The 26254-nt window shown below is 40.6% G+C and overlaps 1 protein-coding gene across 2 annotated transcripts in view; it reads left to right on the top strand.

Moving 5' to 3' along the window:
* The window catches only part of gosr2 (golgi SNAP receptor complex member 2), a 63446-nt gene that overhangs the window by 12971 nt on the left and 24221 nt on the right, over positions 1-26254 (top strand). The window contains exons 2-5 of one of the 2 annotated variants that reach the window (XM_060848590.1): positions 12654-12718; positions 14831-14939; positions 17580-17712; positions 24082-24222. In XM_060848590.1, the coding sequence (XP_060704573.1) occupies positions 12654-12718; positions 14831-14939; positions 17580-17712; positions 24082-24222 (448 nt within the window). The remainder of the gene's footprint in view (positions 1-12653; positions 12719-14830; positions 14940-17579; positions 17713-24081; positions 24223-26254) is intronic. The other variant, XM_060848591.1, reaches the window with a different exon arrangement.

Raw genomic sequence — 26254 nt, 5'->3', positions numbered from 1 at the left:
CATGAGATAGCTTTGGCAAATAGAATTAAGGAGAATCCAAAGGGTTTTTACAAATACATTAAGGACAAAAGGGTAACTAGGGAGAGAATAGGGCCCCTCAAAGATCAGCAAGGCGGCCTTTGTGTGGAGCCACAGGAGGTGGGAGAGATACTAAACGAGTATTTTGCATCAGTGTTTACTGTGGAAAAAGACATGGAAAATATAGAATGTAGGGAAATAGATGGTGACATCTTGAAAAATGTCCATATTACAGAGGAAAAAGTGCTGGATATCTTAAAACAAATAAAAGTGGATAAGTTCCTAGGACCTGATCAGGTGTACCCTAGAGCTCTGTGGGAAGCGAGGGAAGTGATTGCTGGGCTCCTTGTTGAGTTATTTGTATCGATAGTCACAGGTGAGGTACTGGAAGACTGGAGGTTGCCTAATGTGGTGCCACTGTTTAAGAAGGATGGTAAGGACAACCAGGGAATTATAGACCAATGAACTTGACGTTGGTGGTGGGCAAGTGTTGGAAAGAATCCTGTGGGACAGGGCATACATGTATTTGGAAAGGCAAGGACTGATTAGGGATAGTCAACATGGCTTTGTGAGTGGAAAATCATGTCTGACAAACTTGTTTGAGTTTTTTGAACAAGTAACAAAAAAGATTAGATTAGATTACTTACAGTGTGGAAACAGGCTCTTCTGCCCAACAAGTTCACACGGTTCAATTTCTGCCTCAGGCAACTGTCTGTGTGGAGTTTGCACATTCTCCCCATGTCGGGGCGTGGGTTTCCTCCGGGTGCTCCGGTTTCCTCCCACAGTCCAAAAATGTGCAGGCTAGGTGAATTGGCCATGCTAAATAGCCTGTAGTGTTAGGTGAAGTGGTAAATGTAGGGGAATGGGTCTGGGTGGTTGCTCTTTGGAGGACTTGTTGGGCAGAAGGGCCTGTTTCCACACTGTAAATAATCTAATCTAATTTAAATTAAATGTGAGGTGCTGCATTTTGGGAAAACAAATCTTCGCAGGACTTACGCACTTAATGGTAAGGTCCTAGGGAGTGTTGCTGAGCAAAGAGACCTTGGAGTGCAGGTTCATAGCTCCTTGAAAGTGGAGTCGCAGGTAGATAGTATAGTGAAGAAGACATTTGGTATGCTTTCCTTTTGCAGTAAAGAGTATTGAGTACAGGAGTTGGGAGGTCATGTTGCAGCTGTACAGGACATTGGTTCAGCCATTTAGAGTCATAGAGATGTACAGCATGGAAACAGACCCTTCTGTCCAACCCGTCTAAGCTGACCAGGTATCCCAACCCAATCTAGTCCCACCTGCCAGCACCCGGTCAAATCCCTCCAAACCCTTCCTATTCATATACCCATCCAAATGTGTCTTAAATGTTACAATTGTACCAGCCTCCACCACTTCCTCTGGCAGCTCATTCCATACACGTACCACCATCTGTGTGAAAAAGTTGCCCTGTAGATCTCATTTATATCTTTCCCCTCTCATCCTAAATCTATGCCGTCTAGTTCTGAACTCCACGACCCCAGGGAAAAGACTTTGTCTATTTACCCTATCCATGCCCCTCATAATTTTATAAGTCTCTATAAGGTCACCCCTCAGCCTCCGACGCTCCAGGGAAAACAGGGTGCAATTCTGGCCTCCTTCCTATTAGAAGGGTGTCGTGAAACTTGAAAGGGTTCAGAAAAAATTTACAAGGATCTTGGAGGGTTGGAGGATTTGAGCTATAGGGAGAGTTTGAATAGGCTGGAGCTGTTTTCTCTGGAGCGTTGGAGGCTGAGGGGTGACCCCACTGAGGCCTATAAAATCGTGAGGGGCATGGATAGGATAAATAGACAAAGTCTCTTCCCTGGGGTGGGGGATTCCAGGACTAGAGGGCATAGGTTTAGGGTGAGAGAGAAAAGATATAAAGAAGACCGAAGGAGCAACTTTTTCATGCAGAGGATGGTACGTGTGTGGAGCGAGCTGCCAGAGAAAGTGGTGGAGGCTTGTACAATTGCAACATTTAAGAGGCATCTGGATGGGTTTGTGAATAGGAAGGGTTTGGAGGGATGTGGGCCTGGTGCTGGTAAGTGGGACTAGATTGCATTTGGATATCTGGTTGGCATGGGCAAGTTGGATCAAAGGGTCTGTTTCCATTCTGTGCATCTCTATGACTCTATAACTAGGTGAAATGCTTCTATTGTAACATTATTTTCTGAATTTCTCCAAATCCCAAGATTGACACAAGTGTATTAGCTGTAATGTCAACAGTTTGCTAATCACACAAGGCCATCTACTTTCTCAGTTCTCTTGATTCTGCCTTGCCCGTTAGAATATAGAACATAACAGCACAGTACAGGCCCTTCAACCCTCGATGTTGCGTCACCCTGTGAAACCAATCTGAAGCCCATCTAATCTACACTATTCCATTCTCATCTATGTGCCTATCCAATGACCTTTTAAATGCCTGTAAAGTTGACCATTCTACAACTGTTGCAGGCAGTGCGTTTCACGCTGCTACTACTCTTTGAGTAAAGAAACTACCTCTGACATCTGTCCTATAACTGTCACCTCTCAATTTGAAGCTATGCCCCCTCGTGCTGTCCATCATCATCCTTGGAAAAAGGCTCCACTCGATCTAACGCTCTGATTATCTTTTGTGCCTCAATTAAGTCATCTCTCAAACTTTACCGAAAACAGCCTCAAATCCCTCAACCTTTCTTCCTAAGACCTTCCCTCCATAACAGGCAACATCCTAGTAAATCTCCTCTGAACCCTTTCCAAAGCTTTCACATCCTTCCTATAATGCGGTGACCAGAATTGCACTCAATACTCCAAGTGCAGCTACACCAGAGTTTTGTACAGCTGCAGCATAACCTCATGGTTCCAAAACTCCTGTTACTCCTTCCAAAGTGAATCAACTCTCGCTTTTCTGCATTAAACTCCATTTGCCACCGCTCAGCCCAGGTAAACATCTTACCTATGTCCCTCTGTAATGCACAACATCCTTCAGCACTATCCACAACTCTGCCGACCTTCGTGTCATCTGCAAATTTACTAACCTATCCTTCTACGTTCTCACTTAGGTCATTTATAAAAATGACAAACAGTATTGGATCTAAAACAGATCCTTGTGGTACACCACAAGTAACTGAACTCCAGGGTGAACATTTCCTATCAACCACCACCCTCTGTCTTGTTTCATCTAGCCAATTTTTGATCCAAACTGCTAAGTCACCCTCAATCCCATGCCTCAGTATTTTGTGCAGTAGCTTACCATTGGGAACCTTATCAAACGCCTTACTGAAATCCATATACACCACATCAACGGCTTTACCCTCATCCACCTGTTTGGTCACCTTCTCAAAGTACTCAATAAGGTTTGTGAGGCACAACCTACCCGTCACGAAACACTGTTGACTATCCCTAATCATCTTATTCCTTTCTAGATGATTATAAATCCTATCTTTTATAACCTTTTCGAACACTTTACTCACAACCAAGTACAGCTCACTGGTCTGTAATTACCAGGGTTGTCTCTTCTCCCCTTTTTGAACGAGTGAATAACATTTGCTATCCTCCAGTCTTATGGTATTATTCCAGTAGACGATGACTGCATATTCTTGTCGAAAAACAGGAGATATGGGTAGGCCATTTGGCCTCTTGAGTCTGATTCACATTCAGCCAGATCGCAGTCGATCTTCTATCGTAACTTTATTTCTGCATTATCTTAATTTACCTTTATAGCTACAGGTTGTTCTGTTGTAACATGAGTTATGTTAATGCAAATTCGCTCTAACCCAATTGACGAATTGGGGTCACTGTTTCTAAAGCACAAAGTTGTAAAACAGTTTGTTGGCTGTAACGTGATTACATCACCAACGTGCAATATATCTATAGTGCAGGGTTGCATAAGAATGTAAGCATCACATTATAGAAGAATCACCTGTATATTATCTAAACTGTAGGTTGTTGTATGAAAGTAACAAATATTTTGTGAAAAATCTATAGAAGAAAAGAATTGGCAGCAAAATAAGACATTCAATCTTGCAGTCTTAATGTTCGTAGATCCACAAGTTTAGTTCTCATTGTTTATGTTCGGAGAACTATTTGATTGAATCGCATTAAGCTGTTACTCATTGTCACAACAGTTGCCCTCTGTAGTCCTCTCTGTTGCTGTTGATAGATTTTGTCCCTGAGGCTACATGTACCTTTAGAGTTCAGTTATTTAAAGCAGGTATTTTTGTTGCAAGCCTGAAGCTGCAGCATCTCTGTTTACCAAGATTTAATTGCTTTCATTTCATCCAAATTGTAAATTGAGTCAGTAAATGAAACAAGTTTTGCCATATCTGTTAAAGATATGAGGAATCCTGGAAAGTACATCTGCTCGTAAGACAGGTGCTAGAAACTTTTCACTAATTTAACTGGAGCGAACTAACCAGGAGAGTTCATAGAATCCCTACAAGTGTTGAAACAGGCCCTTCGGCCCAACAGGTTTACACCGATCCTCCAAAGAGTAATCCACCCTAACCCATTTCCCTACCCTATTATCCTCTATTTACCCCTGACTAATTTACCTAACCTGATCATTATAGGCAATTTAGCATGGCCAATTCACCCATCCTGCACATGTTTGCATTGTGGGAGGAAACCGGAGTACCTGGAGGAAACCCACACAGACATGAGAATGTGCAAACTCCACACAGACAGTCGCTTGAGTTAGGAATCGAACCCAGATCCCTGTTGCTGTCAGACAGCAGTGCTAATCACTGAGCCACCGTGCCATCCCACTGAGCCACCGTTGCAGCACTGACCTCTGTCACAGGAACACTGAGACCACCTACTTTGAATGTCATTACTGCTATACACGTTTGGTACAGGTGAGATGGAAAAGAAAGTTACCTTAAATAATCTGCCCTAAAACTCACCTGTGCTTTACCTTCTCGTTGAGGGAGCTTTAAGGGTTACTATTTTAGGATTTTTAAAAAGATTACTTAATGAAAAAATGGCCATTGAAATAAAAACTGAAGCCCAAATCTGCAATTACGTTTATGCTCTGGCATTACTAGAGAATTTGATGTCATTTTTGAAATACAGGACTCCCGGATAAGAAATTACCTGTATTATAAGTGTGCTGATGTTTGAGATTCAGCAATGTGGAATGTGGTTAAATTGTATCTTGTTGGAGATGGTCATTTTCTGGCACTTGCAAGGTGTGAAAGTTTTGATTTTGTGAAGAAACTGAAATCAGACCATCTCAAAGCAATTTAAAAGCATTGAAGTATTTTTGACACATCTCTATGACTCTGTGTCATCACTGTTGTAATGGTGGAAACAGTTTGTATACGGGAAGCTGCCAAAACTTTAACAACAGATTAAGCAACTCATTTCACGCTGATACTCAGGACAGTCTTTGAGAGTAGTATTTTCCATAGTAGACAGCTAAACATTAATTATGTGAAAGTTATTAAACATGTTGAATGGACTATGCTGCAAGGCCATGGAGGCAGGTGGTCTGAGAAAAAAAAAAGATAATTGGATAAACTTAAAAATCACGCACCAGGTTATAATCCGACAGATTTATTTGAAAGTACAAGATTTTGGAGCTATTCCTTCGTCTGGTAGCTAGTGAGGCAGGATCATGGGACACAGAATTTACATGTAAAAGATCAAAGCGTCATACAACTAATACAATGCATTAGACAAACCCAGATAACTGTTAAGTCTTTAATCACTTAGAATGGGGATGCTGGATTCGATTGATTGATATGTAAATCTCAGAATTTCTTTCAGGTCACAGCCCCGAGATAACTTAAGGGTTTATCAGTGGATGAAAAAAGGTGTCATCTCAGCTCAGACAGTGCATTAAAGGTGTGAGGTTAGAGTCTGTCTGTGTCCCAACCTGGAGTCAGACTGCTGCACAGGACCTCCAACTAGCACAAGATACCAGATACTGGATTAGTGGTGCTGGAAGAGCACAGCAGTTCGGGCAGCATCCGAGGAGCAGTAAAATCGACATTTTGGGCAAAAGCCCTTCATCAGGAATAAAGGCAGAAAGCCTGAAGGGTGGAGAGATAATCCCCACCCCCACCTCCTCTAGCTTATCTCTCCACCCTTCAGGCTCTCTGCCTTTATTCGTGATGAAGGGCTTTTGCCCGAAACATCGATTTTACTGCCTCTCGGATGCTGCCTGAACTGCTGCGTTCTTCCAGCACCACTAATCCAGAATCTGGTTTCCAGCATCTGCAGTCATTGTTTTTACCAAGATACCAGATACTTTGATGACATTATCCTTCTCTGGATCTATGGTGAGCTGTGAAACAACTACACAGTGATATCATCCCACCATCAGACTTATTATGGACTACTGTTTAGGATCAGTCTCATTCTTGGACACATGCATCTCCATTAAGGACGGAAACCTCAGTAACTCACTTTACCACAAGCCTATTGATAACCTCATGATGCTGCACTTCTCTAGCTCCACCTTAAACATATTAAAACAGCCATCCCCTATGGACAAGCCCTATGCAGATACAGCATCTGTTCAAATGAGGAGGAATGAGGCGGACACCTTTTGGTGCTGAAGGAGTCGTCGTAAGAATGGGATACAGCGCTCAACTCATTGGTGGCCAGTTCAGACATGCTATAGTAAAAAAACCATAATGATCTCTTCAGAGGGCAGGCACAGGAGATCATCAATAGGATACTCTTCATCAGCCAGTTTTTCCTGGGAATGGAGAAACGATGCCATGTTCTTTGCAGTCTGCAACACATTATTGAAGAGTTGAGCACCTTGCCAGGATGTTCTCTCTGTCTCCCCTTCTCGCCTTCAAAAAAACTATCAAAACTTAAACAGACCAATGTTCACAGCAAAATACCCAGCCTTCAGGACAACATTGTCCACAGCAGTAAACAACCTTGTCATGGCAGCCAATGCAAGACACGCCAGAGCGTTGACATGGATGCTACCATTACACTTGGGCTCACCACCCACCATGTGCATGGCAGGTACTCATGTGACTCAGCCAATATTGCCTATCTCATACACTGCAGGCAATGATGCCCCGTGGCATGGTATATTGGCAAAACCATGCAGACACTGCGACAATGGATGAATTGTCAGTGTTCAACAATTGCCAGATAGGATGTTCTTGGGGAACACTTCAACGGTCATGGAATTTTGGCCTCTGATCTTCAGGTGACCATCCTCCAAGGGTGGACTTCAGAGATGCAACGACTCAGAGTCACCGAGCAGAGGCTGATAGCCAAGTTCGGTATCCATGAGGGCGACTTCAACTGCGACCTTGGGTTCATGACACAGTACAGGTGACCTCACCGCACTGTCCACTCTCTCTCTCTCACACACTCTCGCACAAACACACTCACACAGACCCTCTTTCTCTCATACATACACTCTCACTCAAGCGCGTGCACACAATCACAGGCATATATTCCATCCTACTTGTGAACTCCGTGCGCACACACATACACTCACACAATGTGCCTCTTTCTCTCTCTCTCTCTCTCTATCACCTGCACATGCACACATACATATGCATATATAAGTATATGGGGTGAATTTGATTTGCCAATATATTCTATTTTGTTCAAAAATGACACCATCTGTAGGCAGTCACTGTGACATTTTATAAATTCCTAATTGTAAATAATACCACTCTGACATCCAGGCTGGGATTCAAATAGGCTCTAACCTCACATCTTAATGTGTCTGCGCTGATGTGCCACCTTTATTTTTTATCCAATGATAAAAACTTAAGTGATCTTGGGGCTGTGACTTGAAAGAAATTCTGGGATTTACATATTGATCAATTGAAACCTACATCTCCATTTTAAATTATTAAAAACTGAACAGCCATCTAGGTTTGTCTAATACATCACATCAGTTGTATGACACCTTGATCCTTTACTTATGAATTCTGTGTTGAAAAATGTGGCCCTGGAAAAAGTACACCTGGTTAGGCAGAATTCAAGGAACAGGAGAGTTGACGTTTCAGGCATAAGCCCTTCAGAAATGTGGAGTGGACTAAGAGATAAGTAGGATGTGGGGGTGGGGCAGTGGGAAAGCTGGGTGGGATGGTGATAGGTGGGCTTTGGCCAACTACTTCAGCTCCCTCTCCCACTCGCTCAAGTACATGCAAATCCTGGGCTGCCTCCACCGCCAAAAACAAGCCCCTCTGAATGGAGGAAGAGCATCTTCCACCTTGGGACCCTACTACCACCACAGCGTCAAATTTGTCTAAACAAGTTTTGAAATCTCCCCACCTCATCCCAAATCCAACCCTTCAATTCGGCACCACCCTCTTGACCTGACTTACCTGTCCAAAGTCCTTTCCACCTATCTGCTCCACTGTCCCCACCGATCTATCACAATCACCTCCTACCTGCATCCACCTATCACTATTCCACCTACCTTTCCCATCCCCCTATTTATCTTGCAGTCCCCTTCCCCCTCCACATCTGCAGTCCCCAAGTTCCCCTTATAAATTCTGTGTCCTATGTACCTGACAAAGGTGCAGTGCTCCAAAAGTTTGTACTTTCAAATAAACTTATTGGACTATAACTTGGTATTGTGTGATTTTTAACTTTGTCCACCCCGGTCTAACACCAGCACCTCCACATGATAATTAGATAATTCAGTTAATGGGTGATTGAAGAGTGACAATCTGGACTGTGGTATTCTTTGCTTCCAGTGTTCCTATATACTGTATATAGAGAAAGAGAAACATCGCCAAGTTTAAGTGCATTTAAGTCGTCATTGGACAGGCATATGGATGTACATGGAATAGTGAAGGTGGGATGGGCTTCAGATTAGTATGACAGGGTAGCGCAACATCGAGGGTCGAAGAGCCTGTACTGCGCTGTAATGTTCTATGTTTATATAGTATCGTTGGCACTTTTCAGTCAGTGAAATAAATTTCGAGTTTAGCAGGAAATGTGTCAAGCAATTTTGAATACTGATGGGTTAGTGATTAGATAATCTGTTTTTCTGATTTGACTGAAGAATATACGTTCGCCAAGGCAATGGGGAGAACCCCCAAGATCTTCTTTGAGATAATGACCTAAGATCTTTTCCATCTCCCTGAGAGAGCAGAAAAGTACCTTAAATTAGTTTAGATTAGATTCCCTATAGTGTGGTAACAGGCTATTCGGCTCAACAAGTCCACGCCGTCCCTCTGAAGAGTAACCCACCCAGACCCATTTCTCTCTGACTAATGCACCTAACACTATGGGAAATTTAGCATGACCGATTCACCTGACCTGCACATCTTTGGACTGTGGGAGGAAAGCAAAGCACCCGGAGGAAATCCACACAGACACTGGGAGAGTGTGCAAACTCCACACAGACAGTTACCTGAGGCTCGACTTGAATCCAGATCCCTGGCGCTGTGAGGCAGCAGTGCTAACCACTGAGCCGCCCCGTGTAAATTCCAATTTTTAAAGCTGACATCTTTGACAGTACAGAACCCCCTAAGCACAGCCCTGGAATGTGAAGGTAAATTACACAATCGTGGTGGGACTTGAACCTTTGCTCTTCTGATTCAGGTGCTAAGGAGTAATTTGAAATTTGCAGCTACTAAGAGTTCTACTTAAAATGTGTTGATCCATTGTTGATATAGCTTGAGTATTGGTAGCAATAATTTATGGGGAAAAAGTAATCTTTGCGGTACAGAATGTGACATTCTCTTTCACCTCAAATTGCTCTCAGTTCTGATGAAAAGCCTGCAATGCCCAGGACTTCGTCCTTGTGTCACAGACAGCTAAAGTACATGTGCGAGAAATGATCCAAGTTGAGAACAACCAAACTTTCGGAGCGCTGCTGGATGTCTTTCACAGTTCAAGTAAACACAATTTGAACATTTTTATTACTCTTTACGAAACATTGTTGTTCTGTCATTGAGTTGCAATTCTACATTTTAAAAAACATGAAGCACGTGACTTTCAACTTCCATTGTTCTGAGCATTTGATTTTTGGTTTCCAAATGATTTTTGTCTCATAAATAGGAAAAGACAAATAAAAAATAACTAATGTACTGGATTTAAAGCTATTTCAATAGCCGTTTCAGAGCATTGGCACAGACACAAGGCACCTCCTATGTGATATGATTTTGAAAATTAATCTGACTTGTTTGGACTTGGCTTTATGTTTCATGAAAATGTCCCTCATGATCGTTGTAATGTAATACCGTATGAAAACTCTGTAAAGTTGTAAATAAGCTGTTAATTATACAAAAATACCTTTGTCGTGGAGGTAGCTTGTTGAATGTATTTAAAATCCTGCAATTGGTTGGTAATGTCAATCTGAAATTCTCAGGAAGTCCTGGCAACATGTACAACAACTGCTATAGAATAACGTTTTTGCAAAATATTGAAGGAATCAATAAGCATTTGAACGATGTGGATTAACCAGAAGACCTCCAGTTACTTTAGCCAGTTGCTCTAGAACTCGTCCTGAAATGCTATTTAAAAAAAGTAAAATCACCTCTTCTGAATGCAGATTTTTTTTTATTGTCAAGAACTTTGGTTCCTGTTTCTCAAACACTAACAGTCTGCTCTGTTAGGGTATTTTTTGGTTATGAAAACATCACTGGTCTTAGTGCTCTCCTACTCCCAAGATTAGAGAGAATCTGATCCCATCCCACCATACCTCCCAAAGGCAATATAATTCATAGGAAAGTATCAATTGATATCACAAGGCAGATATTTGTACTGTCGTGTCTGTGTTGTTATTTGTTTTCTGTAGTGACTTAGTAGTTCCATATCCACCAGTAATGAAACTACATATTCACTTCTACAATAATCTGTAAAGCAAAATCCAAATATCTTGTTTGTTTGTCAGACTGTGATGTATGGTTGGTCTTGGCAAGCTGATTCTTTTGTATCTAAATGAATAATAAGCCATTTCTCCAACTAGTGGAATGTTCTATGACTGATTAGGACAGATAAGTGTCTGCACAATAGAAATATAGTTACTATCACGTTGTGATGTAGGTAGGAAAGCTCAGCACATTCAGCAGGTAAGGTACTGCTGAAAGTGAAGGGGGAAATGTTAAGTTTCTTATCAAGTGCCAAGTTTTGTTTAACTTTCCGCATTGTTCATTTTCTCTCAGTTTTAAAAAAAATATTAACTTTGGTGATGTCTGTAGATTAAATAGCTTCATCCTCCTCTTTCATCCACATGTATTTCACTTCATTTTGATCCTAATTTGGAAGGTATGATTTTTAACAGAAGTGTTTATTGGAACTGCGAGTATCTGTGGTATTTCAGCGTTTGATCAGGGATGATTTGCTGAGCGCAGCACCAAGAGGAGCTACAGTAAACAGCAGTTCCTCTGGTCCACCCTCTGTCAGCATATTAAAAGATTCATTTCGATATGTGGCTTCTTATGCACCCACTCTGTCATCATCTGGCTGATTGTCAATAATAGGAGGAGAAAGTGAGGACTGCAGATGCTGGAGATGAGAGCTGAAAATGTGTTGCTGGAAAAGCGCAGCAGGTCAGGCAGCATCGAAAAAGCAAACTCCTTCAGGAAGGGCTGAAGAAGGGCTCATGCCCGAAACGTCGATTCTCTTACTCTTTGGATGCTGCCTGACCTGCGCTTTTCCAGCAACACATTTTCAGCTGTCAATAATAGGAGTCAGGACCTGCTTTGGATCTGTCACAGATGACCTGAATTAATACTTCTGCCCACTGCTTTCTGACACAAAAGCCTGCTGAAATATGTTGACTGAGATCAGGATAATTGGGATCCATTCAGAATTTAATTTTTTAATCTAATTGAAGTTCTGAGGTCTTTATAGCTCAACAGCTCATTCAATAACACTCTTTCTTGGAATTGCATTGACTAATTTCTGTGCTGTATGTTCTTCACGTCAACTGGTCCATGGCAGTGTTAATGTTCCACATGAGTTTCCTTTTGACTACAGTACCTTGTGTGACGTTCATATGTATGAGAGTAAGTTAGTGGAAATAAACACTTGAATTTTTTAAACTATGATTCTACTTCCAAATGGTTTGAGACAAAGAGAAGCTGAGGAAAATAGCATCGATATATTTGAGAGAAAGGTGGGTAAATATGTGTAAAAAAGATGAATATCTTGTTGGTTTTGGATGAAACCAAATGGGAGGATGCTTTCGTGGATTTCAGCACTAAATCTCCTGAGCAGTATATTGTATCCTGTGCTGCGAATACTTTCAAATAGTCATTTAAGTATGTAGGCTCATTTATTAACATAGCATTTTCTCTTAAAAGATACTGATAATAATATTTCTCTCGTGACTGTCAGTAGTGTTTGCTTGTGAAAATGTTTTTTCGCCAGCCTTGTTAACCAACCTGTCTCACAGTGACTTGGGATGTGCAGCTACTGATTTGTGTCACCACTGTGCCCTAGATTGTATGTTTACATCATTGCAATGCATGCTTCCAATCTTCCTCTATCTTTGCCATCAGCTGTGCCCTGAAAGCTGAGCCACTCCTTGTGCTTTTGTCTGGTTTTCCATGGACTGATAGGGTGTGCTTGCACAGAATACTGGGGGGGGGAGGGAGTTGGGGGTGGGGGGGGGGTGGAAATGTCCTCTTTCCTCCGAAGGGCTCTGCCCATGTTTGCAGATAGATGCTAACACACCCATTTCCTCCTGTCTCTCCTCGCAGGCAGATTCATGAGGTGCAAACTCACATGGGGCAGCTGGAGAAGGCGGATGCGCAGTCTGTTCACTGTAAGTATTCATAATTAGGAGATGTAAACAGAGCCAGCCTGGTGCCAAGGCAGGGGAGCGGCTGATGTGGGCATGAGGCTCTGCCAAAAGAAATAATGACATTATTTTTAGTCCTGGTGGGGCATCTTATTACGACATCATATTATTAGGGTATGGTCCAAACCTCTTAGAGGGATGTTACAGCTTTTCATGAAGACATTCTAAACAAACATTTTTTGATTTTTTTTATTCAGATACCCTCCAGAGCTAATCTATTATAGCTTTGATCTCATCTCTTCAAATGTTTTACATGATAAACAGTAAATTTGTTAATTTGGAACTCTGAGGACTATTTCAGACATTAATCACTTGGGGTGACTGTCTGCCTTCATGCTTCTTAACTGATCTTGCCATATATTCACTTGCTGCAGCCCAGTTGGATTGGGGGGGGGGGGGGGGGGGAGGGTTAAAAATTTCAGTAAATTTCAACTAAAATTTATATTTTAGTGGTAGTATTAATGGAAAGTATAGTAGGAAATGCATGGGTTGGGCTGTATGGCTCTACTTACCCTATAGCAGCTGCCCTCTGATCTTTTTCCCTTTGTGATTTGACCCAGGCCGTGCTGGACATGGAGTCAGACCTCCCGCTAACCTAATATCTAAAATGTACTGAATAATTTTAGCACCATATGCTGCAATATTGTTTTAGCAGTTGTTGCAGAGCATTGATTAGGAGCACTGGCTGAATGTTCTTTTCCCCTATTGTTCACCCAGGACATTGAGGCCTATTTGTAGCAACCATTACTGCCACCCCAGGTTAAGTCAGTTTAAATCAGCAGACTGGAATGGAGCCTTGTGACCTTATATCTCAGTTGCTAGTCACCAACTGAGCCATCAACGAGGCGTTCTGACATTCTCTTAATTGGAGTTTGTGTAATTTGGGATTGAAAGTTCATAGAATGCCTCTCTGAGCATGTTTTTATTTCATATTTTAAAAGTCAGTCCCAGTGTTGTCTTGTTATTTGATAGCAGTTGACCCTAAGGGTCTTAGCAGAAAATAAATAAATAAGGAAAGAGTGATGCATTTACATAGCCCCTTCACCGTCTCAGGACATCCCAATTGTCTGTAAAGTGTTTTTAGTACTTTTCTGCCAACAGTTGTAATCTAGGAAACAGGACCTCTAATTTGCACACAACTGCCTCCAGAGCAATGTGATCATGATCATGCTTTTTGAAATGCTGAGTGAGAGATAAATATTGGCTAGAACCACAAGTTAGGACCACTTGTGTTAGCACTTCTTAGAACTGGTACTGTAGGACCTAGTGGAGGGGCCTCATACTTTCTGTGCTACATGTGAGTACCTGGCTTGATTTTTATGTTGCAGATTCCATTCCCCCAGGTGCATTTCTGGCAAGGGCAGCATGTAAAATAAGGTGCCTTGCCCCACACCTCTATCATACAGGGGCTGGTGGACAGGCATTGAAATTGGTTAGCTAGCTTAGGTATATTGTTTTATAAATTTGTAATGTATAATTGATTTTAAATGTAAATATTATGAACTCCGTTGACCCTAATATGACCCTGAGAACACAGAACAGTACAGCACAGTACGATCCCTTTGGCCCTCTATGTTGTGCCCTGCCACAGCACAATATGTTTGGTGTATGCAGGTTTTTTGTTCATGTTTTCAAAATAACAGGAAGGAAGTTGTGTTGGCCCTGGAAGATGCCGTTTCCTCATCAGTGGTATGTACCCAGAAGATAGAGGCCTCCTTCATTCATGCACACAAGCACTCTCCTCACTTTCTTCTTTTACATTCTCTTCTGTCTTCTTTTTCTCCTGTCTTTCCCTCTCTCGCTTGCTCTCACACTTGCACTCTCGCATGGTCGCTCCCATGCTGTCGTTCATGTGCGCGTACCCTCTCTCTCACATGCAGTCTGTCTTTTTCTCTCTCAACAACCTTCTGACTCTGATGAGAGATGTCACCCATGCCTGACACTATAAATGTGCCATATTGACATTCAGACAAGTTGGTGTATTACATGTCTACAGTTTGGCTTTAAGAACTTGCATAGTTCATCTATTTCTACTTCTATTGTTTTAATGATTTAATAATTCTGTTGCTGCTGCAGTGGTGGAAAATGAAATACAAGCCAGAATAGATCAGATTTTCAGCAATCTGGAGCGCCTTGAAATACTGACCAGCAAAGAGCCTCCAAATAGACGGCAAAATGCTAAACTGTAAGTGTGATTGCTATTTCAGTACACATCATTCCGTTCTTTTGTAAGCTTATTTATTTGTGATATATGTTGAACTTTTTACAAAAGAGTCCTAGGTTTCAACAAGCTGCGTGAAGCATTGAGTTTTGTGTAGCTGTATTGTTCAGGAAATTCCAAGCCGGTGTCCTGAATCCAGTGTAACAGGATAGTTGCAGCATACATAAAAATATATACTTTTAATACATGAATCTCAATATGAAACATGCTGAGGTCCAAAACAGATGTCTCTGCAAAACACTTGTTATAAATCACATAGTGACGATGTTCTTCCAATTAAATTTTTCACCTTTTGTCAAATTTTAATGAGTTGGTTATAATCAAAAAGAACCTGTGTGTATCTGCTAATTGACTTAGAAATTGACATGCTTGTTTTTGTGCCAAAAGTTCAAAAGATATAGGATCAAAATCAGGCCATTCAGCCCATCAAATCTGCTCCACCATTCGATCATGGCTGATATGCTCCTCATCCCCATTTTCCTGCCTTCTCTCCATATCCCTTCAACCCATTACCAGTTCAAAATCTGTCTAGCTCCTCCTTAATTTTACTCACTGTCCCAGAATCCACTGCATTTTGGGGTAGTGAATTCCACACATTCACACCCTTTTGGGAGAAGTAGTTTCTCCTCAACTCTGTTTTAAATTTGCTACCCCTTATCTTAAGACTATGATCTCTTACCCTAGATTGCCCCACAGGACGAAGCAACAGCTTCACGTCTATTTTATCCACACCTTTTTATCATCTTGAATACCTTAATTTGATCTCCCCTCATTCTTCTAAATTCCAGATAGTATAAGTCTAAACTGTTCAATCTGTCTTCATATGGCAAACCCCTCATCTCTGGGATCAATCTAGTGAACCTCCACTGATCTGCCTCCAATGCCACTGCATCTTTCCTCAAATGAGGGGACCAAACCTGTGCACAATACTTCATATGCAGTCTTACCAACCCCTTGTATACTTGCACCAATACTTCCTTACCTTTATATTCTATTCCCTTAGCTATAAAGGTCAGCATTCACTTTCTCATTATCTGCTGTGCCTGTATGCTATTTTTCTGTGACTCATGAACGAGTACACCTAGATCCTTCCACACCGGAGCACCATGAAGTCCCTCCCCATTGAGATAATAGGTCATCTCATTTTCTTTGACCCAAATGCATGACCTCACATTTATCCATGTTAAACTCCAAATGCCACATTTTGGCCCACTCTCTAAACCTATTCTATATCCATTTGTAAGGTTCTTATTTCTCATTGCAGTTTAACATACTGCCAATTTTTGTGTCGTCCACAAATTTGGCTATAAAGCCTACTATCCCTGTATCCAAAATTTTAATCAAAATGTGAGGTTTCAGTGCTTCAGTTGTGTTAATGTTAGGAGTCAATCTGTTTTAAATTCAAATCTATTCCTTAATTCCCAATCGTAAAATTTCCAAAGTGACTGCCACCAGAATAAAATTAAATCACCTTCATCTTCCACCCTCATTTCCTACTGACTGTAGATTGTTGTAATATAACTCCATATAAAATAGGAAATCCTCCTGGTGTACCAGATTTATGCCACTGAATAATTTTATAAATGAGGGACTAATTATTTTGTAAACTGTATATTTTGCCTCTTCGCTCTGGGCCCCAGTCATGGATGCTTTAAATGGAGTGGGGAATGGGCAGTTGTAATAGCATTTCCTCTAGTGGAAAATAAAAGCTGCCTTTAGTAATCTGGGCAGCATTATGAATTCCAGAGTGCTGTGACTGAAATAAGAAAACCAGAAAGAAAAATTCACCTTGTAAATCTAAAGAAGAGTTGGTGATGTGGAGAAATTAATTTATCTCTTTATTTGAAGGTTTTCTTAAGATATAGTTAAGTAAAGAAAATTCTAAAACTATGATTGAGATGTATTAAAGTTTGTTCTGTAATGCTGGATTGTTTATTTCTTTATTTTACCTAAGAATTTGTATTTACGAATTTGTACGTTTGTGCCGAAGATCGCACCATAAGTGGCGACTTGTAAACATTTCACTGTACTCATGTGAGTACATGTGACAATAAAATTAATTCTCATTGGACAAAATTCTTGTGGAGGGTCTGAGCACATAAAAGGGGCAATGCAGCTGCATGTTATTACTTCGTTTTTTTCAATTCTGGCTGATGATGAGGATTGTACACCTGAAAAAGCAAATTTGGATTGAGCACTCGCCTTGCAGGCATGTGCATCAGTACATCTATTAGGCTGTGTGCATTTCAAAAAACTGTTGCAGAGGGCAGCAAGTTTTTGTCCTTGGAAAAGGTTGCTGTATTCAGTTATGGGTTGCTATAGGCAAATTGGCTTCTGTGTTTGCTGACAAAGCAGCAGTAATTAATCACAGTAGTTAATTGGCATTTGAAGTGTCTTAGTTGATCCTCAGGTTGTGAAATGTGTTATATAAAAAATAGTACTTTATCTCAACAACTTCATGTTTCTTCCTGTGCACTAACTAGATTCCAAGATCTTTGTGATTAACACTGTCCTTAGGCCATGGCCTACTGCATTTAGGTTTTGCAGTGAAATATTTTTTGATAGTTATTAACTTATTGTTAAATTTGGTATTTTTCTCTCCAGCAAAGTGGATCAACTAAAATATGACTGCCAGCACCTGCAAACAGCTCTGAAGAATTTTCAGCACCGTCGATATGCCCGTGAACAACAGGATCGAGAGAGAGAAGAACTGTTGTCACGCACATTCACAACCAACGTAAGGAGCTATTCATGCTGTTTAACCCTACAATTTTTTTAAGTTTGTGAAACCAGTTCAAATAAAGACAGGTAGTGCAATAGAAGGGAAGTGTGTGGTGTAGTTGTAATGTCACTGGACTAGTAATCCAGAGTTAATCCTCTGTGAATCTGGGAATCCTCTGGAAATCCCACCATGGCAGCTGTTGGAATTTCAATTCAACCAGTAATCTGGAAGAAAAAAAGACTAGTCTTGTTAATAGTGACAGTGAAGCTATCAGCAATTGTTGTAAAAACCATTCTGGTACAATTATGTACATTAGGGAAGGAAATGTGGCCTACATGTGACTCACTCAATGGGGTTGACTTTTAACTGCAATGGCCTAGCAAGTTTCTCCCATCAATGGCAATTGGGAAAGGGCAACAAAAGCTCATGTTTTAGGATGATTCCCACAACCCATTAGCTTATAAAGAAAAAAACAAGATTGGAGCACCAGGGGAAACATGGGATTTTGGTCAGTGCCTGTTATGTCTCCATATGTTGATGTGCAATGAAGTGTGGTGGTGGAGGAATCCATCCTAAGAGCAAAATACTGCAGATGCTCAAAAGCTGAATTAAATCAGAAAATGCTCACTGTACTTCGCAATTCAGGCAACGTTTATGGAAAGAAGGAAAAATAACTTTTTAGCTCCGTAACCTTGCATCAGAATTCGAAAATTAGAAATGTACGGAGTTTTGAGCAATTGAAAGCAAGGCAGGTTGGAACAAAAAAAAGTTGAATGTGTGATAGGTGAGGACAAGAGAGATTAAATGACAATTTTTATCGTATAACATCCACAGCGATTCATGATGGGATAAATAATGAAACAAAAGGAACATCTAGATGAGTATTGAATGACATAAAAGTGACCATCTAAATGCAAAGTAAAGGGATTAAGAAAGAAGCAAGAGAATAACCAAACTAGCAAAAAAAGGCTAAATCCCAAGTGGAAGTTATGATCTAAAATTGTTGAACTCTTTGTTGAGCTCGGAAGCCTGTAAAATGCCCTGTCAAAAAATGAACAGCTATTCCTCAAGCTTTCATTGAGCATTATTGGAGAACTATAGGAATCCAAGGGCAGAAAAGTTAAAGATGGTGAAGAATTGATTACGTGCTGAACAGAGGTATTTTGCAAAGTGGTCATCCAGTTTGCATTTTACCAATGTAGAGAAAACATATGAGATTGAAAGGAAATATAAGTTTAATTTGAAAGGGATATTTGATGTCAGTGATGATAATAAAGGGATAGTAATAGAGAGGGAAGGGTTTTCTATTTCTTGCGATTGTCAGGGTGAGTGTCGGATTTGAGGGAATGCTTGGGGGTGACTGAGCACTAGACAGTGGTGTGTGGAAAAATATTCCCTTCAGAGAGTGATAAATGGCAGGGAGCAGGGCAAGAGGGCCAAATGTTATACTTCTACAGTGTAACAATTCTGCAATTTGGCAATAGTCTTTGATGATGGCAGAAATGTTGGAAAAGAGATCTAACATTTCTCTAGTGGCTAATTTCTACACTAGTGATTGCTCGGAGGCAGCTCATTATCTGTCTAGCTGCATTGAGTAATGGTAGGAATTGAGAAGGAGTGAAAGAAAAATAGAAGGAATTTTGCCTTCAATGCAAGAAAAAAACTTCATATTCGCTGCGTGGATAATTCTACAGTTCAGCTTAAGAAGAAAAATGCTAGTGTTAGCAGATAATTGTTAGTGCTACTGCTAAAGTTCTGAAATCATTGGAATGTATACATGGTGTAAATCTTTGTATCCCCTGTGGTGAAGGATTCAGCGAAGGGTGAGGAGGGGTACAATGGAAGAGGATGATTATATGTTGAATGTTTGCCTTCAGGTAGTAAGTTGTAGTTTGCTGTAATACTGCAATGATGGTAATAACATACATACCTTCATTTCTACATTGTTCTGTAAAGAAGCTAAGAGGTCCTTGCAAAAGTATTTTAGTTCTGGTATATTTAATTATGAAGCTACTTCTATCTGGTGGAAACTAATGTAGGGGTTTCACAAATTATCTGGTCCTGTTGCCTTCTGCTTTAGTCTTTCATTGGCATTGATCCAAAATCCAGAGGAACTAACATTAACAAAAAATTGATGTCGGATTATCCCTTAAGATGATGGTGTTTAATATACATTATAATGTGACATTTTGAAAAATTCTTTTAGGCTTAAGTTTCCCTCCCACCCCAAAAGATTATTCTACACTCTGCAAATTTAAATTTTGGCTAAAAAAATTGGATTGTATTAGTAAATAATGATGCTAATTTTAGAGTATTGTTTAAGATCCAGTCTCCTCTTAGCCTACCAACTTGGACTGAAGTTGACATCACAGCAGCATGAAAGGTTATTCCAGAATTTTAGAAGTACTTGTTACTGAATCAGACTCCCTTATATAAAAGATCACTACTTTTCTGATTCTTTTTCGAAGGGAGAAAAATGCCTGCTTAATATCCCTTTGATATGGATTTAGGATTATTGGGCACCGTGAATACTGCAGCTTTAAGTCTCTGTGTTACTTAAAGTTTTAGGCCTTACTGAGAAAGTTTGGTCAATCCTCAGTAGAAAACGTGTTGTGATAGTCAACTGTGCCTGAAGTAAATTTAGAAAGATTTAGTCCACTTGAATCGCTAACTTTTGTCACAGAGTTGTGACACAACACTGATGCTTCTGAATGAAGCATGGCACATGGAAAATTGCACTTGTGCAGAGAATTTCAGAAGGAATGCTTCACTTGTTGAAGCTGGAGAATGGTTGAGTCCAATTTTAAAATTGCTATTATATCTTCCAAGTGCATGAGAATTGTTCTATACATTGTATATTTGGTTTGGCTGACCAATACTTTGCTGTGAAATCTGTTGTAGTAAAAAGTGAGGTCTGCAGATGCTGGAGATCAGAGCTGAAAATGTGTTGCTGGTTAAAGCGCAGCAGGTCAGGCAGCATCCAAGGAACAGGAAATTCGACGTTTCGGGCAAAAGCCATTCCTGATGAAGGGCTTTTGCCCGAAACGTCGAATTTCCTGTTCCTTGGATGCTGCCTGACCTGCTGTGAAATCTGTTGTGTTTGTATTAGAAGACCTGCAGCTACTTTCTCGAATGGGTGCAAGTGCTTCCTAAACTTCTGTTGAGAGATTTTGAAAGAATGAACTGGGTGAAGAATGTGTGCAGCTGGGAAGAATGGTGGCTGCTGACTGTGTCAGAGGGTGAGATTGAAAGAATGTTCTTGTAGGAAGGGAGAGTTCTATACAGCTATGAGATTAGTGTGGAATCAAAATCTTGGGAAATTGTTGAACTGAGAGGTGTTGGAGATGTGGATCATATTTTGGTGTTAGTGGTACCAAAGTAATGGAGAAGGGCACTAAAATTGCAGAGATTGAAACAGACACCCCAAGATACACAGGGATATCTGCATCGCTGAGATCTACTTCCACCTTCATAGCATTATGTGTCTCTACTTCTATCTTGGCTCATCTGCAGTTGAGAGTCCCATGTCTTTTGTGCCCTTTTTAATTCTGGAGGTGATTATTCCAGTGCTTACCTGGTCGATCAGTCATCTTCTGCTCTGCATAAACCTGATTCATTAGAAACTCTGTTTCCTAACTCTCACGAAATTCTCTTCACTCAATGTTCCAATGCTCACTGAGCTACAATAATTTCTAATATGACAATGCCTCACTTTTAAACATTCACTTGGTTTCAAACTCTCTCCATGAATTATAATCCTCCGATCTCTGCCATCTTCCAGCTGTAAACTTCTGAGAATTTGTGACTTTGTAATCTCAACACTGACAACCGTGCCTTCAACTGATGAACACTTAGGCTTGTATTCTCTGGAATTCCCCCTGAAACCGCTTGTCTTTTTATCTACTTGTTAGGATGGCATCCTTAATTTCTTTCCTCTTTGACCAAGTTTTTAGCTACCTTCTCTCTCTCTCTCTCTCTCTCTCACCTTATGTGGCTTAATGTTTAATAATACTCCTGAAATGCCTTAGTGAAAAATATCCTGTTAAAGATGCTGCATAAAAGCATGATGATGTGGGATTGAAATTTTACATCGTTAGTTCAGGCTAAACAAAGAGCTGAGAATGGGGATGTAGGAGCGAATTACTTTAGATGCTCAAATCTGTACAGAAGATAAAAAAATGCTGGAAATCACAGCGAGTTATGCAGTGTTGAAGGGTCATCTAACTTTGGCTTGCTCTTTCTCTATGGATGCTGCCTGACCAACCATGATTTTGAGACCGAGGATGTAGTTATATTTAAGATACAAAGATTTTGATGATGATGATGCCAAAGGCTGGCATCTAATGTTCCAGTCTTCAGCTGAAGCTGATTCTGGCTTCTTGTAACTAGTGAGCAAGTAATTGTCAAAGTCTGTGTAGTTCGGAGCACGTGCTCTGGGAAATAAAGCTGGATATCAGCAGTAAGGCTATAAATGGCTTGCAGTTGATTTGATTTCCTGTCTGGACCTATGGAAATAGAACTATGGCAGGATATTCTTATTAGAGAAGGTACACAGTCAACCATTAAACAGAATATGCAGTTATGACTGCATAATTATAACATTTGCAAAGGGTGCCGTTGACTTCTTGGTCAAAATTGTTTCCTATAGATGGAAGATTCCATGGCAACAATACTTGAGGCAGTTTTGGACAGAACTGAGGGATCCAGGATGGTTTCCTTTTTCAGAAAAGGAGAATAATGATATTTATTTTGAAAGACATATGAACAGTAGTAGATCAAGAATAATTAATTGTGATTAGCAGCTGAGCCAGGACAGTCAAGAGCATAGCTAGTCTGTCTACAGGAAGGGCGAGTTTGGCGACTGGCGTTAGGAGACTGGGATGGCTTGGACTAGGAGCTGAAGCAAGTGAATGGTCAGGAACAAAGGAAATGGTCAGAAAGATGGGCAACTACTTGAATGGCCTGTTCTGAAGACACGAATTGGTAAGTTCCTCCTCCTCCATCAAAGGTAAGGGTGAAGGTACAAAGAAGGGAACATAGTGGAATTGAACAATTAAACACCTTGGTGCTGTTAGTACAGACTGTGCAAGTATGAGCATCTAGTTGTACAAAGGATAGTAGTTCTTATCTACCTGAGAACTGGCTTTGTGTAGGTGGATAGTTTGGATAATGCTTTGTGTATCTGTTTATTGCTTGTCACTAATGAGCAAATGTTTAGAGTGAGTGACTGGTGCAGTTCTCATTGAGTCCTATCCTTCCAGGCACAAGTTCAAACCTGGTGAAGTGGAAGTGCAATTGATAAGGGTGGTTAATTTGACAGTCTTTTTAATGTACTGTTATTTGAACACTTGTAACCCATTAGGATTTGATTACTTTTGGAATAGAACCAAATTAGTGGGAGCATGAAATTCTTGCTACTGAGTCAGTTGTTGATGCTCTATTATTTAACGTCAGATTATCCCTTGCAAGTTTTTCTTAAAATAGAAAATTAGAAAATTTAGATCCCTGCTTATTTTCTTAGAATAGGATGCTGTTGGTTATCCATGTTGTTGGAGGAGTTGCTACATTAGAGATGAGATCTTTGAGCAAGTTCCTGTGCAGTTACAGAGGAGCATTGTATCACTTTGTCCCAGTATTCATTTTCTGAGATGCAAGGAGCTTATGGAAAAACAAAGAGGAACACTGAGAATCTTATATGTGAAATACAGAGTCCTACAGCACAGAGACAGGCCCTTTAGCCCAAATTGATCCATGCTGACCAAAATGTCCATCTACGCTAACTCCAATGAACACAAATCTCTGATAAATTTGAATGCAAAAGGTCTTTCAACCTGTAGATTAGCTATTTGACTGCACTAGCAGATTGAAGCACAGTCACGGCAATTATAGACTCATTATTTCAGACCATTGTGAAGTCACAACCTAAATCCAGAGTCAGGATTTAACTTGAGAGAAGCAGAGAGTCTCAATCAAAACATAAACTGGTTCAATACTGTAGTTGCTCTGTAAACACATTAAACATTATCTCCACTTTCACATGAACTACTTCAATGAATGATTGGAGATGTGCTGTTTGGTCCTAGAGAGTACGACACTGATAGAAGACATTTACCTAAGTTTGCAAATGCATTGCAGTTCTCATGTGTTTTAATAATGTTTGACAGTTCATTTACATTTTCATTACTTTATTATTTCTCAGCCCTCCTTTCTATTTTTTAAAAAAAAGTGATATTCTGACAAAGATTGAGGGATAGCCTATAATCAGATTTCCCTCATAATTGCATATTTGTAAACCCGTGCTGAGATGAACCATATAAACATTGTTTTTATTTGATACCGAAAGGAATCTAAGCAGGTAATGAGGACCTCCCATTTTTTATGCAGGATGCTGACACCTCAATAGCAATAGACGAGTCCTTGCAGTTTAACACTTCTTTACACAATGCACACAAAGGAATGGATGATCTCCTGGGGAGCGGGTCCTCTATTCTGACTGGACTGCGGGATCAACGGATGACTCTCAAGGTGGGACAAAACAGAACCTGCAGGATCTCTAAAAAGACCCTGTTATGTATAACCTTTTTATATTGAATTACCTGTCTCTGACTATTAACACAGTATTTCATACTAGGTATCGTTTTTTCATTGCCAGATTTTCTCTCCTCCCATTGCTGACTGATGACGTTAATCTACGAGACTTTTTTAATAGTGATCTGCACCTTTCGATTCAGTGTCTTCAGTCTAAGCAGCAAGAGTAGCTATGTCAAGTGATTTCCAATTATGTAGCGAGGGAATGCTTGTTGATACTTAAAGCGTCAATACTGGACCCCTATTGATGCTGCATTGCAGCATTTTTCATTTAGTGGGGTCTTTACCTGGTGTTTGTGCAAAGGTTTAAGATGTCTGCTTTGTTATAATTGAAGCTACAAATATTTTTGAGAAAAAGTAGTTAAGGATCACGATCATCAAACTTACATGTGGAGTCCAACATTTTTTGACTTGGACGTCCAAATAAGTGTCATATACATTGTCTCAATAAGGTGAATTTTTTCTCATCTAAAGGTCAGTATTGTCAAAACGTGAGGAATAATTTGTCATTTTCACAAATGTGGTTACACATTTGACATAATAGTTTTATTCTTTAAAGAATATTTTCAGATAAGTCCTTCCCAAACAGCTACAGAGAATGAAATAGAGTCATAGAGATATACAGCATGGAAACAGACCCTTCGGTCCACCCATCCATGCCGACCAGATATCCCAACCCAATCTAGTCCCACCTGCCAGCACCTGGCCCATATCCCTCCAAACCCTTCCTATTCATGTACCCATCCAAATGCCTCTTAAATGTTGCAATTGTACCAGCATCTACCACTTCCACTGGCAGCTCATTCCATACACATACCACCCTCTGTGTGAAAAAGTTGCCCCTTAGGTCTCTTTTATATCTTTCCCCTCTCACCCTAAACCTATGCCCTCTAGTTCTGGACTCCCCTCGCCAAGGAAAAGACTTTGCCTATTTACCTTATCCATGCCCCTCTGACGCTCCAGGGAAAACAGCCCCAGCCTGTTCAGTCTCTCCCTGTAGCTCAAATCCTCCAACCCTGCCAACATCCTTGTAAATCTTTTCTGAATACTTTCAAGTTTCACAACATTTTTCTGATAGGAAGGAAACCACAATTGCATGCAATATTCCAACAGTGGCCTCACCAATATCCTGTATAGCCGCAACATTACCTCCCAATTCCAGTACTCAATACTCTGACCAATAAAGGAAAGCATACCAAATGCCGCCTTCACTTTCAAGGAGCTGTGAACCTGCACTCCAAGGTCTCTTTGTTTTGCAACACTCCATAGGACCTTACCATTAAGTGTATAAGTCCTGCTAAGATTTGCTTTCCCAAAATGCAGCACCTCGCATTTATCTGAATTAAACTCCATCTGCCACTTTTCAGCCCATTGGCTCATCTGGTCCAGATCCTGTTGTAATCTGAGGTAACCCTTTTCGCTGTCCACTACATCTCCAATTTTGGTGTCATCTGCAAACTTACTAACTGTACCTCTTATGCTCGCATCCAAATCATTTATGTAAATGACAAAAAGTAGAGGACCCAGCATTAATCCTTGTGGCACTCCACTGGTCACAGGCCTCCAGTCTGAAAAACAACCCTCCACCACCACCCTCTGTCTTCTACCTTTGAGCCAGTTCTGTATCCAAATGGCTAGTTCTCCCTGTATTCCATGAGATCTAACCTTGCTAATCAGTCTCCCATGGGGAACCTTGTCGAATGCCTTACTGAAGTCCATATAGATCACATCTACCGCTCTGCCCTCATCAATCCTTTTTGTTACTTCCTCAAAAAACTCAATCAAGTTTGTGAGATATTATTTCCCACGCGCACAGCCATATTGACTGTCCCTAATCAGTCCTTGCCTTTCCAAATACACGTACATCCTGTCCATCAGGTTTCCTTCCAACAACTTGCCCACCACTGACGTCAGGCTCACTGGTCTATAGTTCCTTGGCTTGTCCTTACCACCCTTCTTAAACGTGGCA

The sequence above is a fragment of the Hemiscyllium ocellatum genome, chromosome 32 (genome assembly GCF_020745735.1).
Source record: "Hemiscyllium ocellatum isolate sHemOce1 chromosome 32, sHemOce1.pat.X.cur, whole genome shotgun sequence".
In the NCBI taxonomy this organism is placed as follows: Eukaryota; Metazoa; Chordata; class Chondrichthyes; order Orectolobiformes; family Hemiscylliidae; genus Hemiscyllium; species Hemiscyllium ocellatum.
This window is presented reverse-complemented; position numbering and strand designations above follow the sequence as displayed.